The 21,163-nt window shown below is 42.6% G+C and overlaps 1 protein-coding gene and 1 pseudogene across 3 annotated transcripts in view; both read left to right on the forward strand.

Moving 5' to 3' along the window:
* The window catches only part of LOC135539621 (multiple epidermal growth factor-like domains protein 9), a 44,235-nt gene extending 41,888 nt beyond the window's left edge, over positions 1-2,347 (forward strand). For 2 of the 3 annotated variants that reach the window (XM_064965615.1, XM_064965631.1), the window contains exon 6: positions 73-2,347. In XM_064965615.1, the coding sequence (XP_064821687.1) occupies positions 73-590 (518 nt within the window). In that variant the 3' untranslated portion in view covers positions 591-2,347. The remainder of the gene's footprint in view (positions 1-72) is intronic. The other variant, XM_064965623.1, reaches the window with a different exon arrangement.
* A 2,306-nt stretch (positions 2,348-4,653) lies between these two features.
* On the forward strand, positions 4,654-5,869 carry LOC135550636 (DNA primase small subunit-like; annotated as a pseudogene).
* The last annotated feature ends 15,294 nt before the right edge of the window (positions 5,870-21,163 follow it).

The raw sequence follows: 21,163 nt of genomic DNA on the forward strand, positions 1-21,163 counted from the left end.
GTATTAGTTATTGAATGAGCCATGAATAGCTCAATTCAATCCCATTCACATTGTGAATAATTTGTTTTCTAGCAGCACGGATCGTTCTTACCCCAGAGCCTGCTACAACAACAGAGACCCCTAAAACCACCACTACAACCTCTGCTCCAACCCCCAGCAGCAAGGGCCTGACTGCCACAGTGCCCACCAGTGCTCCCCCTTCCACTACTAACTCCAGCATCCTACTGAGCATAGCCACCACCCAGGCCCTGCTCACCAGCCTGGGCAGCCCCACAGTCAATACCACGGCCGCTCTCACGGAGGTCTCCTGGACCCAGTTCAACATCATCGTCCTGGCCGTCATCATTCTAGTAGTGGTGCTGCTGCTGGGCTTCGTGGGAGGAGTGTACACCTACAGAGAGTACCAGAACCGCAAGCTCAACGCTCCCTTCTGGACCATTGAGCTGAAGGAGGACAACATCAGCTTCAGCAGTTACCATGACAGCATTCCCAACGCTGACGTGTCTGGCCTGCTGGAAGACGAGGCCAACGAGGTGGCGCCCAACGGCCAGCTGGCTCTCACCAACCAGGGCAACTGCTACAAGGCCTAGCCCACAGGGCAGACAGACAGCACACTGCGGACAGACTGGACACTCCCGGAGAGGCTTCCGGCCTGGCTGCCTGCTTCACAGGACAGAGGCATGAAATGGATAAAGACTTTCAAAGCTGCTGGACACCAAACCCAAAGCTCAATGCGTAACTTGACTCCTTCTACCCAGCTCCTCTCTCCTTCTGTGGAGCAGAAGGACACCAACAGACTGACAGATGTTTGCAAAGAGAAAAGGAATGGAATGTTTCTGTTTGTCCTTACGTTTGGGCTCCATTTCAGATTTGAGTGATTCACGTAAAAGAAGTGGTCGATGAAGGGTCCAAAGAAGAGTAGACTTTTTAAATTGAGTTGTGCCTGCAGAGGGCACTATGACAGATGTGGATGGCTGAGGTCATGGGGAGTTTGCCCATGCAAGAGTAGAGGACCATGGGAGAATCTCAATTGCATACTCTTCGTGTTATCTCTCCAAGCCTCCTTCTCCAAACCGATTGGATGAGAGTGAAAGTCAGAGGTCCCTCCCCTCTAAAGGAAGTGAGGAGAGAGGACAGAAGGAGTATGCAATTGAGATTCTTCCCATGTCTCTGTTGTATGGCACACTGTTCCTTATGCAGCTCAATGGACATCAGACTACACTAGGAACCCTAGCATTTCAGAACCTTTTAAAACCAACTAACAGTTGAAGTTATAACTTGAACAGAGATCTAGTCTAGACGATGATTGTTATTCCATTTATTTTGATTAATTTCTTATTTATTTTCAAGTTTTCTTTTTGGGATAAATGTTGTGCATGTAAGATGTGCATTTCATGGTGTTTTAACTTGTGTGCTTTATTGAATGCAAATTGAAAAGGGCAAAATGTTTTCATATGTATGTATGTCTTTTTTTGTGAGTGATATAGGAAATGGGAAGACTGCTGGCTTAATGACATCCTCTTTTGTTTTCAGTTGTATCCTGTATAAAGAATTTCCAGGTCTTTACCTTGAGTATTAACGAGGGATGTTTAGATGATAAAACAAACATACATTGTATCCTCTCTCTACTCATTACTGTTCACTGCAGGGCAGTTGGTCCTATTGTTCGTTATGATTATCACTTTGACCTATTTACTGGTGGTGTGCAAATCTGCTGGTTTGAGAAATGCCTACCTCAATGGAAGTTGCTGAACAAATTCTTGCAATTTTTTTTAGTACTAGTCCATTTAGGCTGGTTTCGTTAAAGTAATCCACTTCTAGGACACAATGATGCCAGCCACAATGTCTTATGTAAGTCTTAACAGTACAAAATAGAAACAGATCTTGGTGATGTGTTGCTGGCAGCATCACCGTTAATCCCGCTCAAGTGTTTTTAATAAACTACAATTGATATCCTGGATTTGTTTCTGGTAAAAGTATCATGAGTGAGTTAAGCTAGTAAGGGAACTCACTCCTCAGGGAATGCCTCTTTCCCCAGTGTGATCGCTGTAAATAAGAGTAGGACATTGTACAGATGAATGTGAATAGGATCATTATTATTGTACAGGTAGAGTGCAGTTTTACACTCAGAACAGTCAGTACCCTTACACTGAAAGACTCAAATATGGACTCGGCACAGTCCACACAGGAAATGACCTATCAATAGACCTACCCTCTGTATTATGTTGCAGGATATGCTACATGCCATCATCCCTAACTACTGTTAAATAATGAATGGAAAAAACTGTAAATAGTACAAACTGAAAATGTCACACACAATGCTAAATAAAATTGGGTTCATTGGTTAGTCTGTAACTGTGTTTAACTCCTTTATATTTGCATGTTTACCCTACCTGGAATTGTTTTCGTTATATTGTTTTTACAGTGGCAGCATTTCTGTGAATTGAAGTCTTAACGTCATCAACTAAATAATGATGGCAATCGTTTGAGTCACTCACCAGTGCTAATGAAGTGTAGTGTAATTTCAACAGGGAAGACTGGGCTGATTTGTTTTTAAATTTGTTTGTTGTTTCATATTGTCATAGTCTTTGCTTCCTTTTTATGGGCATACGCGGAAACATGGTAAAATGTTTTCATGTGCACATGGCTTGGTACTGTGTAACAGTAGCTCCACCTCAGCACCTGCTGGGACCCCAGGGGCTCTGGAACAACGGAAGGGTGTCCTGTCAGTGCCAGCCTGGGCAGCCATGCAGCAGTGTTCATTTTTGTAGCTATTTTAGTTTTACTCTTAGGTTTTAGTCTGTGATATTTTAGTAATTTCATTCTTTGCTGGTTTAATTACCATCAGTCAACGACAACTCTGGACAATTTTAGTCTAGTTTTAGTTACAGCCATTTTGTCAGTGCATTTTTTGTATTAAATAATGAATATTTAGGCTAACTTCCATCATGTGCACATTCAAATAGCCTTGTCCAACTAGGCCTACTGTCCCCTCATAATTGCTGCTCTAATTACATTGATAATCAGTTTATAATAGCAATAAGGCACCTCGGGGGTTTATGGTATATGACCAATAAACCACAACCCCTCTGGCCTTAATGCTTAAATAGCTACATGAAAATGAGAGCGAGAGTAAAGATTATTGTTCTTAGTTGAGGTTAGTTACAAGTCAAGTATCCTGGCACCTGGCTTCGCATCAGTTCAAAAGATTGACGAGTGAGTGAAGTTTTGATGAGTTTTGATGTAGGGTCTGGGCATGTTGCAGCAATATGTCGGAGGAAGAGTCCTAGATGTGAGAAGTGTGCAGGAGGGCGTGAGACAAAGGAATGTGTCGTTTCAGTGGAGAAAGTTTTAGGGGTGCCCGTGGGGCTGGAGATTGGAGGTGTTTGGTGAGAGAAAGGCAGGTTTAGGTTGTCAGAGTAGTAGGGAAAGTGGTGATGTATGCTGAAGCAGTGAAGAGAGTGGTAGAGGAAGATGGGTACAGGGTGAGGGATACTAAGATGATTCCTTTGAGAAGGCGCAGAGACTAATAGAGAGTGATGGGAAGAATATGTGCTTCAGTGAGGTAGGTTTCTTGACATTCATAGCTATGGTTGCAGAAATGGATGGATGGTCCCAGAAAAGAGAGGTGGCAGCGGCAGAGAAATACTTGGGATTGCGAGGTTTTACTGCAGAACAGTTGCAGGGGGTGTTGAGTGGTAGTGTTCTGTCCCCCCAGACCGTTGGTCTAGATAGGGGAAATAGTAGAATGGGGTGTTTTTTTTAGAGCGGGCTATTAATTGTCAAGGTCATATTTTGCTTAACCTTATCACAAAGAATTGAATGTAGGTAGCTGGGAAACGCCTCACACTCCAGTACAGTAGGTGTCTGCACCTTAAATTGGATGCAATCCGCCAACACAATTCCAAAGAAGAAGAAGTGACCAACCTGGAAGCTGTGTGGGAGGAAACCCGGGCAGATCAGCTCAAACTGAAATATGTCAATTCAGCAAACAAACACTTTTCATCTGTTTTGTCCAGTCCTAAGCATGAATTCATGCAGAATATTTCATACAATACTCTCACTCCAAGTATGGATAACTGCATACTTGGAGTGTGTCTGAAAGTGGGTGTTTCAAAAGAAGTGGATGGATCAACAGCTATGGACGTAACATCAGAGCTCCATTATTGTTTAGACCGGCCATTTCCAGGTGCACCTCAGGTCAGCTTAATTTTTACATAGCAGGTTAGGATAATTAGCGTGTCAGGTTAGAGGAATGAGGTTATGGTTAGGAAAAGGGTTAGGCTTAGCTAAAATGCTACAGTTGTCAACAATAGACTCGTCGTGCAGCCCAATCAGCCATGCAAAATGGTCTTGAGCGGCAACAAAACTGCCCAATAGCTGATTTCCATACACCCACTTCTGTTGATCCTCCCACTTCTGTTGACTCGCCCACTTTCAGACACACTCCATGTATGCAGTTACCTACGACTCTCTCATTGGCAGAATTGTCTCCCACACGGCTCCAGGCTGTCACTTCAGTTACTTGTCAATCGTTTGAACTGATGTGAAGCAAGGTGCCAGGACACTAAAACAATTGAGGGGTACAGTCGGCTATCAACATTTTAGACGTTTTCTTATTATTTTCACTTAAATCTATACATTTGCATAATAACTTCAGAAATGCCAGCTGTTGATTACGACCAGGCCCCTCTACCGGAGCTATTACCCCTCTATTACCGTCAACTTTCCCCTTTCTCTCAATATTACCGGTGGCCGAAATATGGAGGAGTGACAAAGAACTACTCACATTGAAGGATGACATCTACGTACAATAGTCATTCAGCACTCTGAACGAGCTGGAGAAGGAGATGCAGAAGATAAATCTGTACAAGATTGACGTTGGAGCGGTCTACAGTCACAGGCCTAATCAGTATAACACAGTCAAGTCTGGATCCTTCCAGGCTCTGGAGAAGGAGCAGGTGTTTGATGTTGATATGACAGACTATGACAATATCAGAAGCTGTTGCAGTGCTGCAGACATCTGCCCAAAGTGCTGGACTCTGATGACTATTGTCATCCGTATCATGGACAGAGCCCTTGGAGATGTCTTTGGTTTCCGGCACTGAGAGGGGTGCATTGCTGGGTGTGTGACAAGGCCACCGGAAGCTTTCTGTGCTCCGCTCCGCTGTGTCTGAGTACCTGAGTCTGGTCAAGGATGAAGACGAGACGGTGAGGAAAGTAGTACTGTCAGACTCAATTCATCCATTCATCAAAGAATCCCTGGTGGTGGTGGAGCACCACTTTCCCCAGTACTTTCTAGTGGGACAGGACATACTGGGCAACAAAGAGGTTGCAGACAAAGTGCTGTCCCTCGTGCCCAAAGATGACAGAAAGGAGCTTCTGCAGTGCTTCCAGACTGAGAAAAACCCTGAGAAGCGCTGGGGAAGACTTAAGACTGTGGTCTAAAACAAACATACAACTGCCAAGGGCAGCTACTTTGAGAAGGAGGTCATGTGCAGTACTTTGACCCTCGGCTCGTTGTGAACATCAGTAAAGGAGTCAACCATTTGCTGAAGAGCCCCATTCAGCATCCATTGCAAAACCAGGGGATTTCTGTTCCTATTGACCTGAGAAAACTGGATCGCTTTGACCCCTTCGATGTGCCCACTATCAGTCTGATCTGTGAGTTGGATCGGCCCAAGACAGCAGAGGAGGAAGAGGAGGACACCAAGGAGAATGAGAGAGAAGCAGGAGAGTGACGGAAGATAAGAGACTACAAACGAACAAGCTTGGCGAATGTAAAAACTATTTGATCAATTCCTGTAAGGGATGGCTCTTTCAAGGAAAGGGGCATCTTAAAAAGAGTGATCTTCAAAAGGACTTGTAACCCTGAGCAGTGTCCAACGGAACACTGTCTGTTGCTGGGATTGGTACCTACAATGGTTGGCTAATCTTAACAAGCCCATCATATCAGTTGTTCATAATCTGACAGTTAAAGATGGAGAACACACATTACAGATACACTGTAAACAAATGGTCTCAGTTTGAGAATTGTCTTGCAAATATTTGACTCTTTATCAATGATTGAAAATCACAGTTGTGCAAAACTTTTAGAAAGCCTATTGATGAAAATGACTTTGTAATACAAAAAAACAAAACAAAAAAGTGCCAGGACATGTAGGCAATTTTTGCTTTGATCACATCAGTAGCTCTATTTTCAAGGGGGCTGATAATCTTTCATCTGTGTTGCCGCTCTCGCACCGCAGTCTGCATGTCATGTCATATTAAATGTCCATTAGTCTCACGTGGATTTCTCGTCTCGTCACATTTTCATTGACTAAAATGAAAAGAAATTTATAATAGTTTTTTTTAATGATAGTCATCTCCTCCTTTGGCCAGAGGCCTACTACTCACAATGGGACTGCTTTTCGTAACGTGGTTGTGTTTTGGCGCGCGATGTGGATGTATGGCAGATCCCTCTGAGCACATGTCTGTTAAGCTGTTCTTGCAACCACATCTACACTCTGTGCCCTGTGTTGGAGATGAAAAGCAAGCAGAGAGCAACTGGCAAACGTCGTCAAGGCCAGTGTGGTGATACTAATGATTTCTTGGAACTAATTGCTTGATTGGCTTCTATGGTTGTGGCTAGATGGAGTACAGCTACGGACAGAAATTACTTTTAGCAGGTTAGGAGAATTAGTGTAGCAGGTTAGGAAAGGGGTTAGGTTGGGCTGAGCTAAAATGCTACAGTTGGCCCTGATGCAACAACTAGATGGAGCTGTACTACATCTAGCCACAACCGTGGAAACCATCAGTTCACGGAGACAACATCAGTAAGGTTGATGGCACTAGGTTGACGGAATATTTGGAGGTGTGGTTTTACACACATTTCTTTTTGCACAACCATGAGTGAATGTCATGCCAGTTTATGTGTTCTGTTGTGTTATGACGATAGAGCTTGTCCACAACCAGTTATGGTCAAAGAGCTGTAACTCGAATCCATTGTTGTTGAATCACGATATTTGCTACAATATCTTCTTTGGTAAGAGTAAGGCAAGGTTCCCATTAGCTCTCGAGAACCTAAGGGGGGTACAGTGGCTTCAGAAAGTATTCAGACCCCCTTGACTTTTTCCACATTCTGTTACGTTACAGCCTTATTCTAAAATTGATTTAAATAAAACATTTTCCTCATCAATCTACACACAATACCCCATAGTGAAAACAGTTTTTTATGAATTTTAGCACATTTATAAAAAACTGAAATACCTTATTTACATAAGTATTCAGACCCTTTGCTGTGAGACCCGAAGTTGAGCTCAAGTGCATCCTGTTTCCCATTGATCATCCTTGAGATGTTTCTACAACTTGACTGGAGTCCACCTGTGGTAAATTTAATTGACTGGACATGATTTGGAAAGGCACACACCTGTCTATATAAGGTCCCACAGATGACAGTACATGTCAGAGCAAAAACCAAGCCACGAGGTTGTAGGAATTGTCCATAGAGCTCCAAGACAGGATTGTGTCGAGGCACAGATCTGGGGAAGGGTACCAAAACATTTCTGCAGAATTGAAGGTTCCCAAGAACACAGTGGCCTCCGTCATTCTTAAATGGAAAATTTTGGAACCACCAAGACTCTTCCTAGAGTTGGCCGAACTGAGCAATCGGGGAGAAGGGCCTTGGTCAGAGAGGTGACCATGAACCCAAAGATCAGAGATCCCTTGTGGAGATGGGAGAACCTTCCAGAAAGACAACCATCTCTGCAGCACTCCACCAATCAGACCTTCATGGTAGAGTGGCCAGACGAAAGCCACTCCTCAGTAAAAGGCACATGACAACCCACTTGGATTTTGCCAAAAGGCACCTAAAGGACTCTGGTCTGATGAAACCAAGATTGAACTCTTTTGCCTGAATGCCATGGGCCTCGTCTTTACGAAACCTTGCACCATTCCTACGGTGAAGCATTGTGGTGGCAGAATCATGCTGTGTGGATGTTTTTCAGCGGCAGGGACTGGGAGATTAGTCAGGATTTAGGAAAAGATGAACTGAGCAAAGTACAGAGAGATCCTTGATGAAAACCTGCTCCAGAGTGCTCAGGACTCAGGAGGCTGAAGAAATTCGGCTTGTCACCAAAAGCACTCACAAACTTCTACAGATGCACAATCGAGAGCATCCTGGCGGGCTGTATCACCGCCTGGTACGGCAACTGCTCCGCCCACAACCGTAAGGCTCTCCAGAGGGTAGTGAGGTCTGCACAACGTATCACCAGGGGCAAACTACCTGCCCTCCAGGACACCTACGCCACCCAATGTTACAGGAAGGCCATAAAGATCATCAAGGACAACACCCACCCGAGCCACTGCCTGTTCACCCCGCTATCATCCAGAAGGCGAGGTCAGTACAGGTGCATCAAAGCTGGGACCGAGAGACTGAAAAACAGCTTCTATCTCAAGGCCATCAGACTGTTAAAAAGCAACCACTAACATTGAGTGGCTGCTGCCAACACACTGACTCAACTCCAGCGACTTCAATAATGGGAATTGATGGAAAAGGATGTAAAATATATCACTAGCCACTTTAAACAATGCTACCTAATATAATGTTTACATACCCTACATTATTCATCTCATATGTATACGTATATACTGTACTCTATCATCTACTGCATCCTTATGTAATACATGCATCACTAGCCACTTTAACTATGCCACTTTGTTTACATGCTCATCTCATATGTATATAGCCCACCCATTTTCACCTACCTCATCCCCACAGTTTTTATTTATTTACTTTTCTGCTCTTTTGCACACCAATATCTCTACCTGTACATGATCATTTATCAATCCAGTGTTAATCTGCAATATTGTAATTATTCGCCTACCTCCTCATGCCTTTTGCACACATTGTATATAGGCTCCCCTTTTTTTCTACTGTGTTATTGACTTGTTAATTGTTTACTCCATGTGTAACTCTGTGTTGTCTGTTCACACTGCTATGCTTTATCTTGGCCAGGTCGCAGTTGTAAATGAGAACTTGTTCTCAACTAGCCTACCTGGTTAAATAAAGGTGAAATAAATAAAAATAAATATACTGTACTCGATACCATCTACTGTATCTTGCCAATGCTGCTCTGCACCATCACTCATTCATATCTTTATGTACATATTCTTTATCCCCTTACACTGTGTATAAGAAATTAGTTTTGGAATTGTTAGTTAGATTACTTGTTGGTTATTACTGCATTGTCGGAACTGGAAGCACAAGCATTTCGCTACACTCGCATTAACATCTGCTAACCATGTGTATGTGACAAATAAAATTTGATTTGATGATTTGATTTAGCTTGTAGCGTCATACCCAAGAAGACTTGAGGCTGTAATCGCTGCCAAAGGTGCTTCAACAAAGTACTGAGTAAAGGGTCTAAATACATATGTAAATGTGATATTTCAGTTTTTATCTTCTAAATTTGCTAAAAATTCAAAATACCTGTTTTTGATTTGTCATAATGGGGTATTGTGTGTAGATTGATGAGGAGACAAATACAATTGTATCAATTTTAGAATAAGGCTGTAATGTAACAAAATGTGGAAAAAGTCAAGGGGTCTGAATATTTTCCAAATGCACTGTATGTGAGGTATATATAGTTTTGTTTACTGTGGAGGTGTGATAAAAGTCACCTTGTCCTAGAGAGATTTACACGGTTATCACGCCAGGATAAGCCTGCACAAAACTTATTAGGATAAGGATAAGCCTACACAAAACTTATTAGGATAAGGATAAGCCTACACAAAACTTATTAGGATAAGGATAAGCCTACACAAAACTTATTAGGATAAGGATAAGCCTACACAAAACTTATTAGGATAAGGATAAGCCTACACAAAACTTATTAGGATAAGGATAAGCCTACACAAAACTTATTAGGATAAGGATAAGCCTACACAAAACTTATTAGGATAAGGATAAGCCTACACAAAACTTATTTTGATAAGGATAAGCCTACACAAAACTTATTTTAAGTGTTTCTAAAATCCCCTATAGAAAAAATGAATGGTGGAAAAACGTTTTGAACCATTTCCCAGTTTGACCACTAGGTTTTAAGGCTATTATGACTCATACTGTGGTACTCTATTCAGGAGCCTGCTCTCAATGAGTGTAGACAGTCTGCTGCTGCCGCCCTGCTTATCGTCAGATGGGGCGAGGAGAGGAGGTAGGGGGCCCACGTTGGTAATTTGGGGGCTCTGCCTTGATTGGGTAATTAATTACTGGTCATTTGTGTGAGTCAGGGGCTGGACCCAAGTCCATAGGGGTCCAAGAGGCAAAACATAAATTATATAAATAAACACATACAATAAGATGACTGTGCCTTTAAAACAGCTTGGAAAATTCCAGAAAATTATGTCACAAGACCACTCGCCAACCAAGAGTTCATAAAATGGTACAAACACCCAGTTGAGACTTCTCATGCAAAAATGTACTTTCTGTGCAACGCAAAACCACAAACAATGCATGCAGAATTAGGACCAGACCCGTTAGTTATCAAAATCCAGAAAAGAGCTGTTAAATTCTACAATCGCCTAAAAGGACGTGATGCCTACACATTCCATCACAAAGCCGTCACCTATAGTGAGATGAGTCCCCTCAGCCAGCTGGTTCTGAGACTCTGTTCACGAACACAAACAGAGCCCCAGGACAGATACACAATTAGACCAAACTAAATTATGAGAAAGCAAAAAGAGAACTATTTGGCACTGGAAAGAATCAACCAAAAAAACTGAGTGAATTGGAATGCTATCTGTCCCTAAACAGAGAGTATGCAGTGGCAGATGCCAAGTGTTGGCTGGAGTGCTATAAAGCTCACCGCCATTGGACTCTGGAGCAGTGGAAACGCATTCTCTGGAGTGATGAATTGCACTTCACCATCTGGGAGTTCAACGGACGAATCTGGGTTTGGCAAATGCCAGGAGAACGCTACCTACCTCAATGCATAGTGCCAAATGTAAAGTTTGCAATAATGGTCTGTGGCTTTTTTTGATGGTTCGGTCCAGGAACTAGTTCCAGTGTAGGGAAATCTTAACGCTACAGCCTACATTCTAGACGATTCTGTGCTTCCAACTTTCTGGCAATAGTTTGGGAAAGGCCCTTTCCTGTTTCAGCATGACAATGCCTCCATGCACAAAGCGAGGTCCATACGGAAATGGTTTGGCAAGATCGGTGTGGAAGAACTTGACTGACCTGCACAGTGCCCTGACCTCAACTCCATTGAACACTTTTGGGATGAATTGGAACGCCGACTGCATGCAAGGCCTAATCAACCAATATCAGCGTCCAATCTCACTAATGTTCCAACATCTAGTGGAAATACTTCCCAGGAGAGTGGAGGCTGTTATAGCAGCAAAGGGGGACCAACGGTTTTGGAGTGAGATAATTCCAACCTTTGTGAATGCAATGTTTACTGTTCATTTCTAATTGTTTTTTGTTGATATTGTTTTTTCTTCTCAAACACGTAAACACGTTTCCAACACCAATAAAGCCCCTTTGAACTGAAAGAGAGAGAGGTATGGAGGTTTTCCAATACAATGTAGATGTATGTGTTCCAGAGTAGAGAGACACACAGTATGTTGCTACTGTAATTGAAAACTGGCAATGTCTGCTGTGGCTGGTGAGAAAGTGCAAGTTACCCGAATGTCTTGTATTTATATTGTGTTGGCTTTTTAATTTTTTATATAATTTTTTATTTAACCTTTATTTAATTAACTACTTAAGTCAGAACAAATTCTAATTTAAAATGACGGCCTACCAAAAGTCAAAAGGCCTCTTGAGTGGGCGGGGGCTGGGATTTAAAAAAAATCTCTATATATAAATATAGGACAAAACACACATCACGACAAGAGAGACAACACTACATAAAGAGAGACCTCAGACAACAACATAGCAAGGCTGTCACGATAGCTGGAAGCATACTCGGACCAACGTGCAGCGTGTTCTGGGTTCCACATCTTTTTTATTTAAGGTAAGTGAACCACACAACAAAACAATAAAGAATAAACAAAACGACAATGGAGCGCTAACATACAGCTACACATAAACATAAACCATATCCCATAACACACAGGTGGAAAATGCTACTTAAATATGATCCCCAATTAGAGGCAATGATAGCCAGCTGCCTCTAATTGGGAATCATACCAAACACCAACATAGCAAAACTAAACTAGAACTCCACGTAGAAAATAATAACTAGAAGAAAAAAAACAGACACGCCCTGACCTATTCTACCATAGAAAATAAGGGCTCTCTATGGTCAGGACGTGACAGTACCCCCTCGCCCCCAAAGGTGCGGACTCCGGCCGCAAAACCTGAAACCAAAAGGGAGGGTTGGGGGGTGTCTAGTGTCGGTAGCGGCTCTGGTGCGAGGTGAAGTACCCGCTCATCCCGCAGATCTGCCAACATCGGGGGCGGCTCTGGTGCGAGACGAAGAACCCGCTCATCACGTGGATCCAGCCATGGACCCGGGCTGAACACTGTGCCTGGACTGGACCTCGGTATCAAGGAATGCTCCTGCCATAGAGTGGGACTGGACACCAGATCTGGACTGGACATCAGTGCAGGAGAAGGCTCCGGCCATGGAGCTGGACCGGACGCCGTGCCTGGACTGGGCATCGACGCAGGGAAAGGCTCCCGCCATGGAGCGGGACTGGACGCTGTGCCTGGACTGGGCACCAGCGCAGAAGAAGACTGGCCTTGGAGCTGGACTGGACGCCGTGCTTAGACTGGGCATCGGCGCAAGGGAAGGCTCCGGCCATGGAGCTGGAGTTTCCGGATCGTTGACCGTCGCAGGATGTTCTGGACCGTTGACCATCGCAGGAGGTTCCGGACCGTTGACCATCGCAGGAGGTTCCGGACCGTGGACATTCTCAGGAGGTTCCGGACCGTGGACATTCTCAGGAGGTTCCGGACCGTGGACCGTCTCAGGAGGTTCCCGCCTGTGGACCGTCGCCAGAAACTCTGGACTGGGACTCGTCACCCGGAAGCTTTGGACTGTGAACCATCGCCGGAAGCTCTGGACTGGGGACCGATGCCTGAAGCTCTGGACTGGGGACCGTTGCCTGAAGCTCTGGACTGGGGACCGTTGCCTGAAGCTCTGGACTGGGGACCGTCGCCTGAAGCTCTGGACTGGGGACCGTTGCCTGAAGCTCTGGACTGGGGACCATCGCCGGAAGCTCTGGACTGGGGACCGTCGCCTGAAGCTCTGGACTGGGGACCGTCGCCTGAAGCTCTGGAGGTGCACTTGAGGCCAGAAGCGTGGAACCAGCACAGGTTGCATCAGACTGCTAATCGGATCCCCTGGTCGGATGTTGAGCAGAACACACTTGCACAACATCTCTCTCATTTCACTCTCTCTCAACTTCGCCATTGCCTCCCTGACAGTCTCTGGCTCTTCCCTCTGCTCAGCCACCAGCTCCATGTGCCCCCACTTGGAGTTGTCCTTGGGATTTCTGTAGCCGCGAACCCTGTTGTCGTCACTGTCCTCCATAATCTCCTTCCGTCTGTCGCCAAGGTAGGGTTTCGCATCTCCCCATCACTTCTTCCCATGTCCAGAAATCCTCTCCTCTTTGTGCAAGCTGCTTGGTCCTGGATTGATGGGATATTCTGTCACGTTCGTTTGAAGCATACTCGGACCAACGTGCAGCGTGATCTGGGTGCCACATCTTTTTTATTTAAGGTAAGTGAACCACACAACAAAACAATAAACAATAAACAAAACGTGAAGACAATAGTGTACTAACATGCAACTACACATAAACACAAAACAATATCCCATAACACCCAGGTGGAAAAAATGCTACTTAAATATGGTCCCCAATTAGAGACAACGATAGCCAGCTGCCTCTAATTGGGAATCATATCAAACACCAACATAGAAAAACTAAACTAGAACCCTACATAGAAAATAATAACTAGAAAACCCCCCCAGTCACGCCCTGATCTATTCTACCATAGAAAATAAGGGCTCTCTGTGGTCAGAACGTGACAAAAGCAGGAACACATGACAACAACATGGTCGCAGCACAAAACATGGTACAAACATTATTGGGCACAGACAACAGCACAAAGAGCAAGAAAGTAGAGACAACAATGATTCAGACAAAGCAGCCACAACTGTCAGTAAGAGTGTTCATGATTGAGTCTTTGAATGAAGACATTGAGATAAAACTGTCCAGTTTGAGTGTTTGTTGCAGCTCGTTCCAGTCGCTGGAGGATGAGGGCTGCGGTAGATATCTCAGATAGGGGGGAGTGAGGCCTAAGAGGGTTTTATAAACAAGCATCAACCAGTGGGTCTTGCAACAGGTATACAGAGATGACCACTTTACAGAGGAGTAGGGAGTGCAGTGATGTGTCCTATAAGGAGCATTGGCGGCAAATCTGATGGCAGAATGGTAAAGAACATCTAGCCGCTCAAGAGCACCCTTACCTGCCGATCTATAAAGTATGTTTCCGTAATCTAGCATGGATAGGATGGTCATCTGAATCAGGGTTAGTTTGGCAGCTGGGGTGAAGGAGGAGCTATTATGATAGAGGAAACCAAGTCTAGATTTAACTTAAGCCTGCAGCTCTGATATGTGCTGAGAGAAGGACAGTGTACCGTCTCGCCATACTCCCAAGTACTTGTATGAGGTGACTACCTCAAGCTCTAAACTCGCAGAGGTAGTAATCACACATGTGGTGTGGGGAGAGGGGCATTCTTCTTACCAAACCACATGACCTTTGTTTTGAAGGTGTTCAGAACAAGGTTAAGGGTAGAGAAAGCTTGTTGGACACTAAGAAAGCCAGCTGAGGGGCCAGCGGAGTATAAGACTGTATCGTCTGCATTTAAATGGATGAGAGAGCTTCCTACTGCCCGAGCTATGTTGTTGATGGGGCCTAGGATTGAGCCTTGGGGTAGTCCCTTCGTGACAGGCAGTGTCTGAGACAGCAGATTTTCTGACTTTATACACTGCACTCTTTGAGAGAGGTAGTTAGCAAACCAGGCCAAAAACACCTTAGAGAAACCAATACTCTTTAGCCGGACCACAAGAATGGAATGGTCTACCGTATGAAAAGCTTTGGCCAAGTATATAAATATCAGGACAACATTGCTTCGAATCAAGGGCAATGATGACATCAGTGAAGACCTTTAAGGTTGCAGTGACACATCCATAACCTGAGTGGAAAACAGATTGCATACCAGAGAGAATACTATAGACATTATTTTGAATAGAATTGATTATTTTTGTATTTTATACATTCTTAGTAGATTTCATCTCTCAATTTTCATCTCAAAGTGCAATAGATTTCTCCATTTAGATGTTGAAATTCCCTAGTGATGGGAAGTTATACTCTTTTTACTGACTCTAATCTTTTCGAATCTTTCAGTGAAAATAACAAATATTTCTACTAATTTTGTTCATATGAGTCTTTAATGCTCAGAGCACGCAGGAACCCATAACGGCGAACCATGAACTGAAAACTGTAGATAGTCCTGATTCTATAAGCCTCGCGTTCACATTGTTCATTGCAAGGCATACAAATAAGATTATTTCTTGGTACATTTGAAATGAGGTCTGGTTGTGGTTGCATGCAGACTAGACTGTGAAGAACTCTTGGTGGACTGAATTTATATATATTTTGTATTTTTTTCTGACAGCCATAGACAAATGTCATTTCCATCACGTCATTAAGCATCCATTTTAGTTCAAAATTAAATATCATACAATTCATTTCTTATACATTTGTACATTAACTTGCGTTTAATATTATTTTCAGTGATTTTTAAGGTTTTCCTAATATTAATAATTCAACACAACGCCTGAATGTATAAACTTTCCTTTGTGACAGTTGAAAACATTTACAGTGCCTTGCGAAAGTATTCGGCACCCTTGAACTTTGCGACCTCTTGCCACATTTCAGGCTTCAAACATAAATATATAAAACTGTATTTTTTTGTGAAGAATCAACAACAAGTGGGACACAATCATGAAGTGGAACGACATTTATTGGATATTTCAAACTTTTTTAACAAATCAAAAACTGAAAAATTGGGCGTGCAAAATTATTCAGCCCCCTTAAGTTAATACTTTGTAGCGCCAACTTTTGCTGCGATTACAGCTGTAAGTCGCTTGGGGTATGTCTCTATCAGTTTTGCACATCGAGAGACTGAAATTTTATCCCATTCCTCCTTGCAAAACAGCTCGAGCTCAGTGAGGTTGGATGGAGGGCATTTGTGAACAGCAGTTTTCAGTTCTTTCCACAGATTCTCGATTGGATTCAGGTCTGGACTTTGACTTGGCCATTCTAACACCTGGATATGTTTATTTTTGAACCATTCCATTGTAGATTTTGCTTTATGTTTTGGATCATTGTCTTGTTGGAAGACAAATCTCTGTCCCAGTCTCAAGTCTTTTGCAGACTCCATCAGGTTTTCTTCCAGAATGGTCCTATATTTGGCTCCATCCATCTTCCCATCAATTTTAACCATCTTCCCTGTCCCTGCTGAAGAAAAGCAGGCCCAAACCATGATGCTCCCACCACCATGTTTGACAGTGGGGATGGTGTGTTCAGGGTGATTAGCTGTGTTGCTTTTACGCCAAACATAACGTTTTGCATTGTTGCCAAAAAGTTCAATTTTGGTTTCATCTGACCAGAGCACCTTCTTCCACATGTTTGGTGTGTCTCCCAGGTGGCTTGTGGCAAACTTTAAACAACACTTTTTATGGATATCTTTAAGAAATGGCTTTCTTCTTGCCACTCTTCCATAAAGGCCAGATTTGTGCAATATACGACTGATTGTTGTCCTATGGACAGAGTCTCCCACCTCAGCTGTAGATCTCTGCAGTTCATCCAGAGTGATCATGGGCCTCTTGGCTGCATCTCTGATCAGTCTTCTCCTTGTATGAGCTGAAAGTTTAGAGGGACGGCCAGGTCTTGGTAGATTTGCAGTGGTCTGATACTCCTTCCATTTCAATATTATTGCTTGCACAGTACTCCTTGGGATGTTTAAAGCTTGGGAAATCTTTTTGTATCCAAATCCGGCTTTAAACTTCTTCACAACAGTATCTCAGACCTGCCTGGTGTGTTCCTTGTTCTTCATGATGCTCTGCGCTTTTAACGGACCTCTGAGACTATCACAGTGCAGGTGCATTACACGGAGACTTGATTACACACAGGTGGATTGTATTTATCATCATTAGTCATTTAGGTCAACATTGGATCATTCAGAGATCATCACTGAACTTCTGAAGAGAGTTTGCTGCACTGAAAGTAAAGGGGCTGAATAATTTTGCACGCCCAATTTTTCAGTTTTTGATTTGTTAAAAAAGTTTGAAATATCCAATAAATGTCGTTCCACTTCATGATTGTGTCCCACTTGTTGTTGATTCTTCACAAAAAAATACAGTTTTATATCTTTATGTTTGAAGCCTGAAATGTGGCAATAGGTCGCAAAGTTCAAGGGGGCCGAATACTTTCGCAAGGCACTGTATTTATTATGAAAAATAAGATACTTACACCAAACCTTTTTGTAAGATTATTACAACAACCATATGATTTCCCTATCTAAAACAAATCAATCAATGTAAATTATACATAATATACTAATTTACCTCAATGACAAGGTGGAAATGACAAGGTGTGTTGGAAATAAAATATGTTTAAAAAAATATGTACAAAAACAATATATTATTGCAAACATTTTGAACAACAACCATTGTTAAACATTTAATTAAAATAAGACAAAGTAAGATTCCAAAATTAGCCGATGGGCAGAGCTCAAGGAAGTTGGCCAGTATTTTTGAGAGATGGGCCCAGATTGCAGAGAGTTCATCTGCATAGTAGAGCTCAGTGAGCAATGTGAAACTGTGTCATTTGTGGCGTTTCCAACACAAGTGTGCTGCTTGTGAGAATCACCAAAGTGAACTGCCGGTGTACTAGTGTATTTACACAGGTAGTTCTCTGCAAAGTCAATAAGCGCGATGATCTCTTTCCGCAGATTCTATTTGAATTCTCTCAGTTTTGAGTATTGGTGTCGAATGTTGTACACGTGTTTCCCCAACTTCTCTTTCAATCCTTTGGAGAAGTCCTCCAGTAGAATTTACAGTGTGCCACATACCTTTTCTTTTACTGTCAAATGCACAGTGAACTTCTCCATGTTTCCCTCTTTGTTTTTCTTCTTTCTCTCTCTCTCTCTCTCTTCAGCTTTGTTTTTCCACTCAAACCACCATGTCGACTCACCAGCATTAAAGTCAGATGTTTACCCTCTTTTGCTTGGCAAAAGGAGCACTCTGTCTACATGCACTCTTTCTTCAGGTTCTCACAGTACAAAGACTCTATAAGGTTCTCAATGTTGCTGCAGCTGATCACTTTGTGATACTGTAGTTTATCCACCATGAACTGGAGGTTAGCTTAGGTTTTGCAGAGGTCTGTGTCTCATATCTTGGACTATTGGCTTCCAAGCTTTTTCCTTCCAGCAAGTATTCGACTTCTCATTCCTGTTGCAGATGGTGAGGAAGGGGTATCAGGGAGTGTATCAGGGGCAAATAAGTTAGGGGCAGGTATGTTGGCCTCATGTTCTGGCTGCTATTCATCTGGTAACTGAGGTAGTGTGTTGCCTGATAGGTGGGTCTCCATTGCAACTGTTCTCTTTAAAGTCTGTCTTCTATTCCATTGGTTGCATTTCTATTGCCTTCTCTTGCTTCTTTGTTCTCACTTTGTAAGCTCAGAGATAGTTTTCATATATATCCCATTTAGCAGACGCTTTTGTCCAAAGCTTTACAAGTTCTCTTTTACATATGGGTGGTCCCAGCGGGAATCGAACCCACGACGCTTGGCGTTGCAAGCGCCATGCTCTACCGACTGAGCCACACTGGACCTTCATTTCTCCCTTCTCTTTCAGTATCTCTCCCTGTCTTTTTGCAGATGTTCCTGGGATTTCTATGTGCGTGACATCTATTTCTCTGTGCTGTTTCATGTGACATCTTCTAATTAAATTCATTTAAAACATGATTAAATAAGCCTAAAACAAAATAAAGTACGTTCTGTCATTACCACCACAGTTCAAGTTTGTGATAGAAATGACTGGAATCTAAATGACGCTTCTACAGTTTTTGGAGAAAAATGACATACTGCTTAGCATGCTTTGGCTAGTATTACAGCTAGCATATAGTTAGCTAGCATACACTAAATACATAAAATATACTTTTTTCATTTTATTAGTCTACCACAAATTAAAGAAATTAAAGCCTGTTTGGAAATGACTGACAATAAAAATATTCTCGACAAAAGCATTATTTACCCACATTTTTCCTCAACTTCTGGACATCACATCTGGAACAACTGTCTGTTGCAGCCATGTGCTTCAGAGATAAGTTTCCATGTTAACTAAATTAACATTCTCTTGACAAAACATTATTTAGTGAGGTATAGGTCCTCAGTGGTGGAAATGACACCACTAACAAGGGACAGGTATATTTTGTGTAAATAACAATATAAAGGGCAAACTCACAATAAATATTGATATAGATTTTATTTAATAGACTCTTTCTCTAGTAGATAACATTATATAATTAAGCAATAAGGCCCGAGGGGGTGTGGTACATGGCCAATATACCATGGCTAAGGGCTGTTCTTAAGCACGACGCAATGCAGAGTTCCTGGACACAGCCCTTAGCCATGGTGTATTAGACATATACCACAAACCCCCGAGGTGCCTTATTGCTATTATAAACTGGTTACCAACGCAATTAGAGCAGTAAAAATAAGAGTTTTGTCATACCTGTGGTATTGCTGTCAGCCAATTAGCATTCAGGGCTCAAACCACCCAGTGTAATTATTCATGTTTTCTCCTAGAAAAACTCAAAAGTCTGGGTCAGGGACAAGGGCTAAACAGTGAAATTGAGGTATAAAATGCATCTGAAATGTTTCTAAAATACTTAGTGTTAAAAAATCTGGGGTGATTGTAGTGTGAACTGAACACATAAAGTCCAAAAAATTGACCCTGAGGACATATAATTGCCCGTAGTTGCAGAATCACCCTAATACTGCTGTAGAATGAATTGCAGCCAGTGGGTCAAACAAACAACTAAAATGAACGAGGCACTCAGAAAAACTAGTTGTTTGTTTTCCCCAGGTGTCAGCGACAGACAGCTTCATGAATAGATGGTATAATGTTTATGTCTATTGAATGGTCTAGCCTAGGTTCCCATACGTGATCAATTTCTAATGTTTAAACAGGAAGTTAATGTATCAATGGCCACAAACTACACTGAAACTCACAGATTGGGACAACACCTTCACATGAAACCCTGAGTGTAGGTGGAACCAGTGGCGTCATTAGGCCTGGGCTTCCAGGGCTTCAGCCCCTGATATTTTTCGTCCAGCCCAGAACCTTTTTTTTCAGTCTGGTATTAGCTTCCATAAACACACATCACTTGCGCTATGCAATATTTTTTTTAAATGTTTTACTGACATTTTTACTGGTATTATTATTTTTCTTCCTCGGTTAATTATGTCTAAACCCATGCCTACAATTTATGTTCATAAAATCTGATTTTAAGCCTAACCCTAACCTTAGCCCGAACCTTAACCACACTGCTAACCGTAACATTTTTGTAGCCAATTTTGACTCTGTCTGTGGAATCTGACTTTGGGGCTGTGTTATCTAGCAGGAACCGGTAGCTGCTGAGATTGGCCAAGATTTCACAATGCAGTGGACTGCTCATGTCGATTGACCCCTCCCCCACACATAAAGCACATAAGATGTCAATAGGCAGTTCATTTTGCATCACCCGGTGGCCCAGGTGAGTGGAGTTTACACATTGTAAAACCATTCAATTGGTCTTTAAGTGAAATCTCCACCCACCTGGTGCACTGGGCAATCCAAAACAAACTTGCATTATGTCCTCATTCAGCAAAATGAATAATCATTTTTATAATATTATCACTCAGTCAGAGTCTGCAGTATAGCACTGAGCAAAGTGTGATACATTTAATTTTTGTCTTAATCTGTTGTTGTCTAGTACTGCATTTTTGCTAGCTAGAGCCATCTACTTTAAGTGCTGACTGCCTTCTCAGTAGCCTACTTGGTGTGTGAACTGCTGACCTCTCATAACAAGCAGATTATTGTTGACTCATCAACCAGGATTA

The sequence above is a fragment of the Oncorhynchus masou genome, chromosome 1, assembly GCF_036934945.1.
Source record: "Oncorhynchus masou masou isolate Uvic2021 chromosome 1, UVic_Omas_1.1, whole genome shotgun sequence".
Classification (NCBI taxonomy): Eukaryota; Metazoa; Chordata; class Actinopteri; order Salmoniformes; family Salmonidae; genus Oncorhynchus; species Oncorhynchus masou.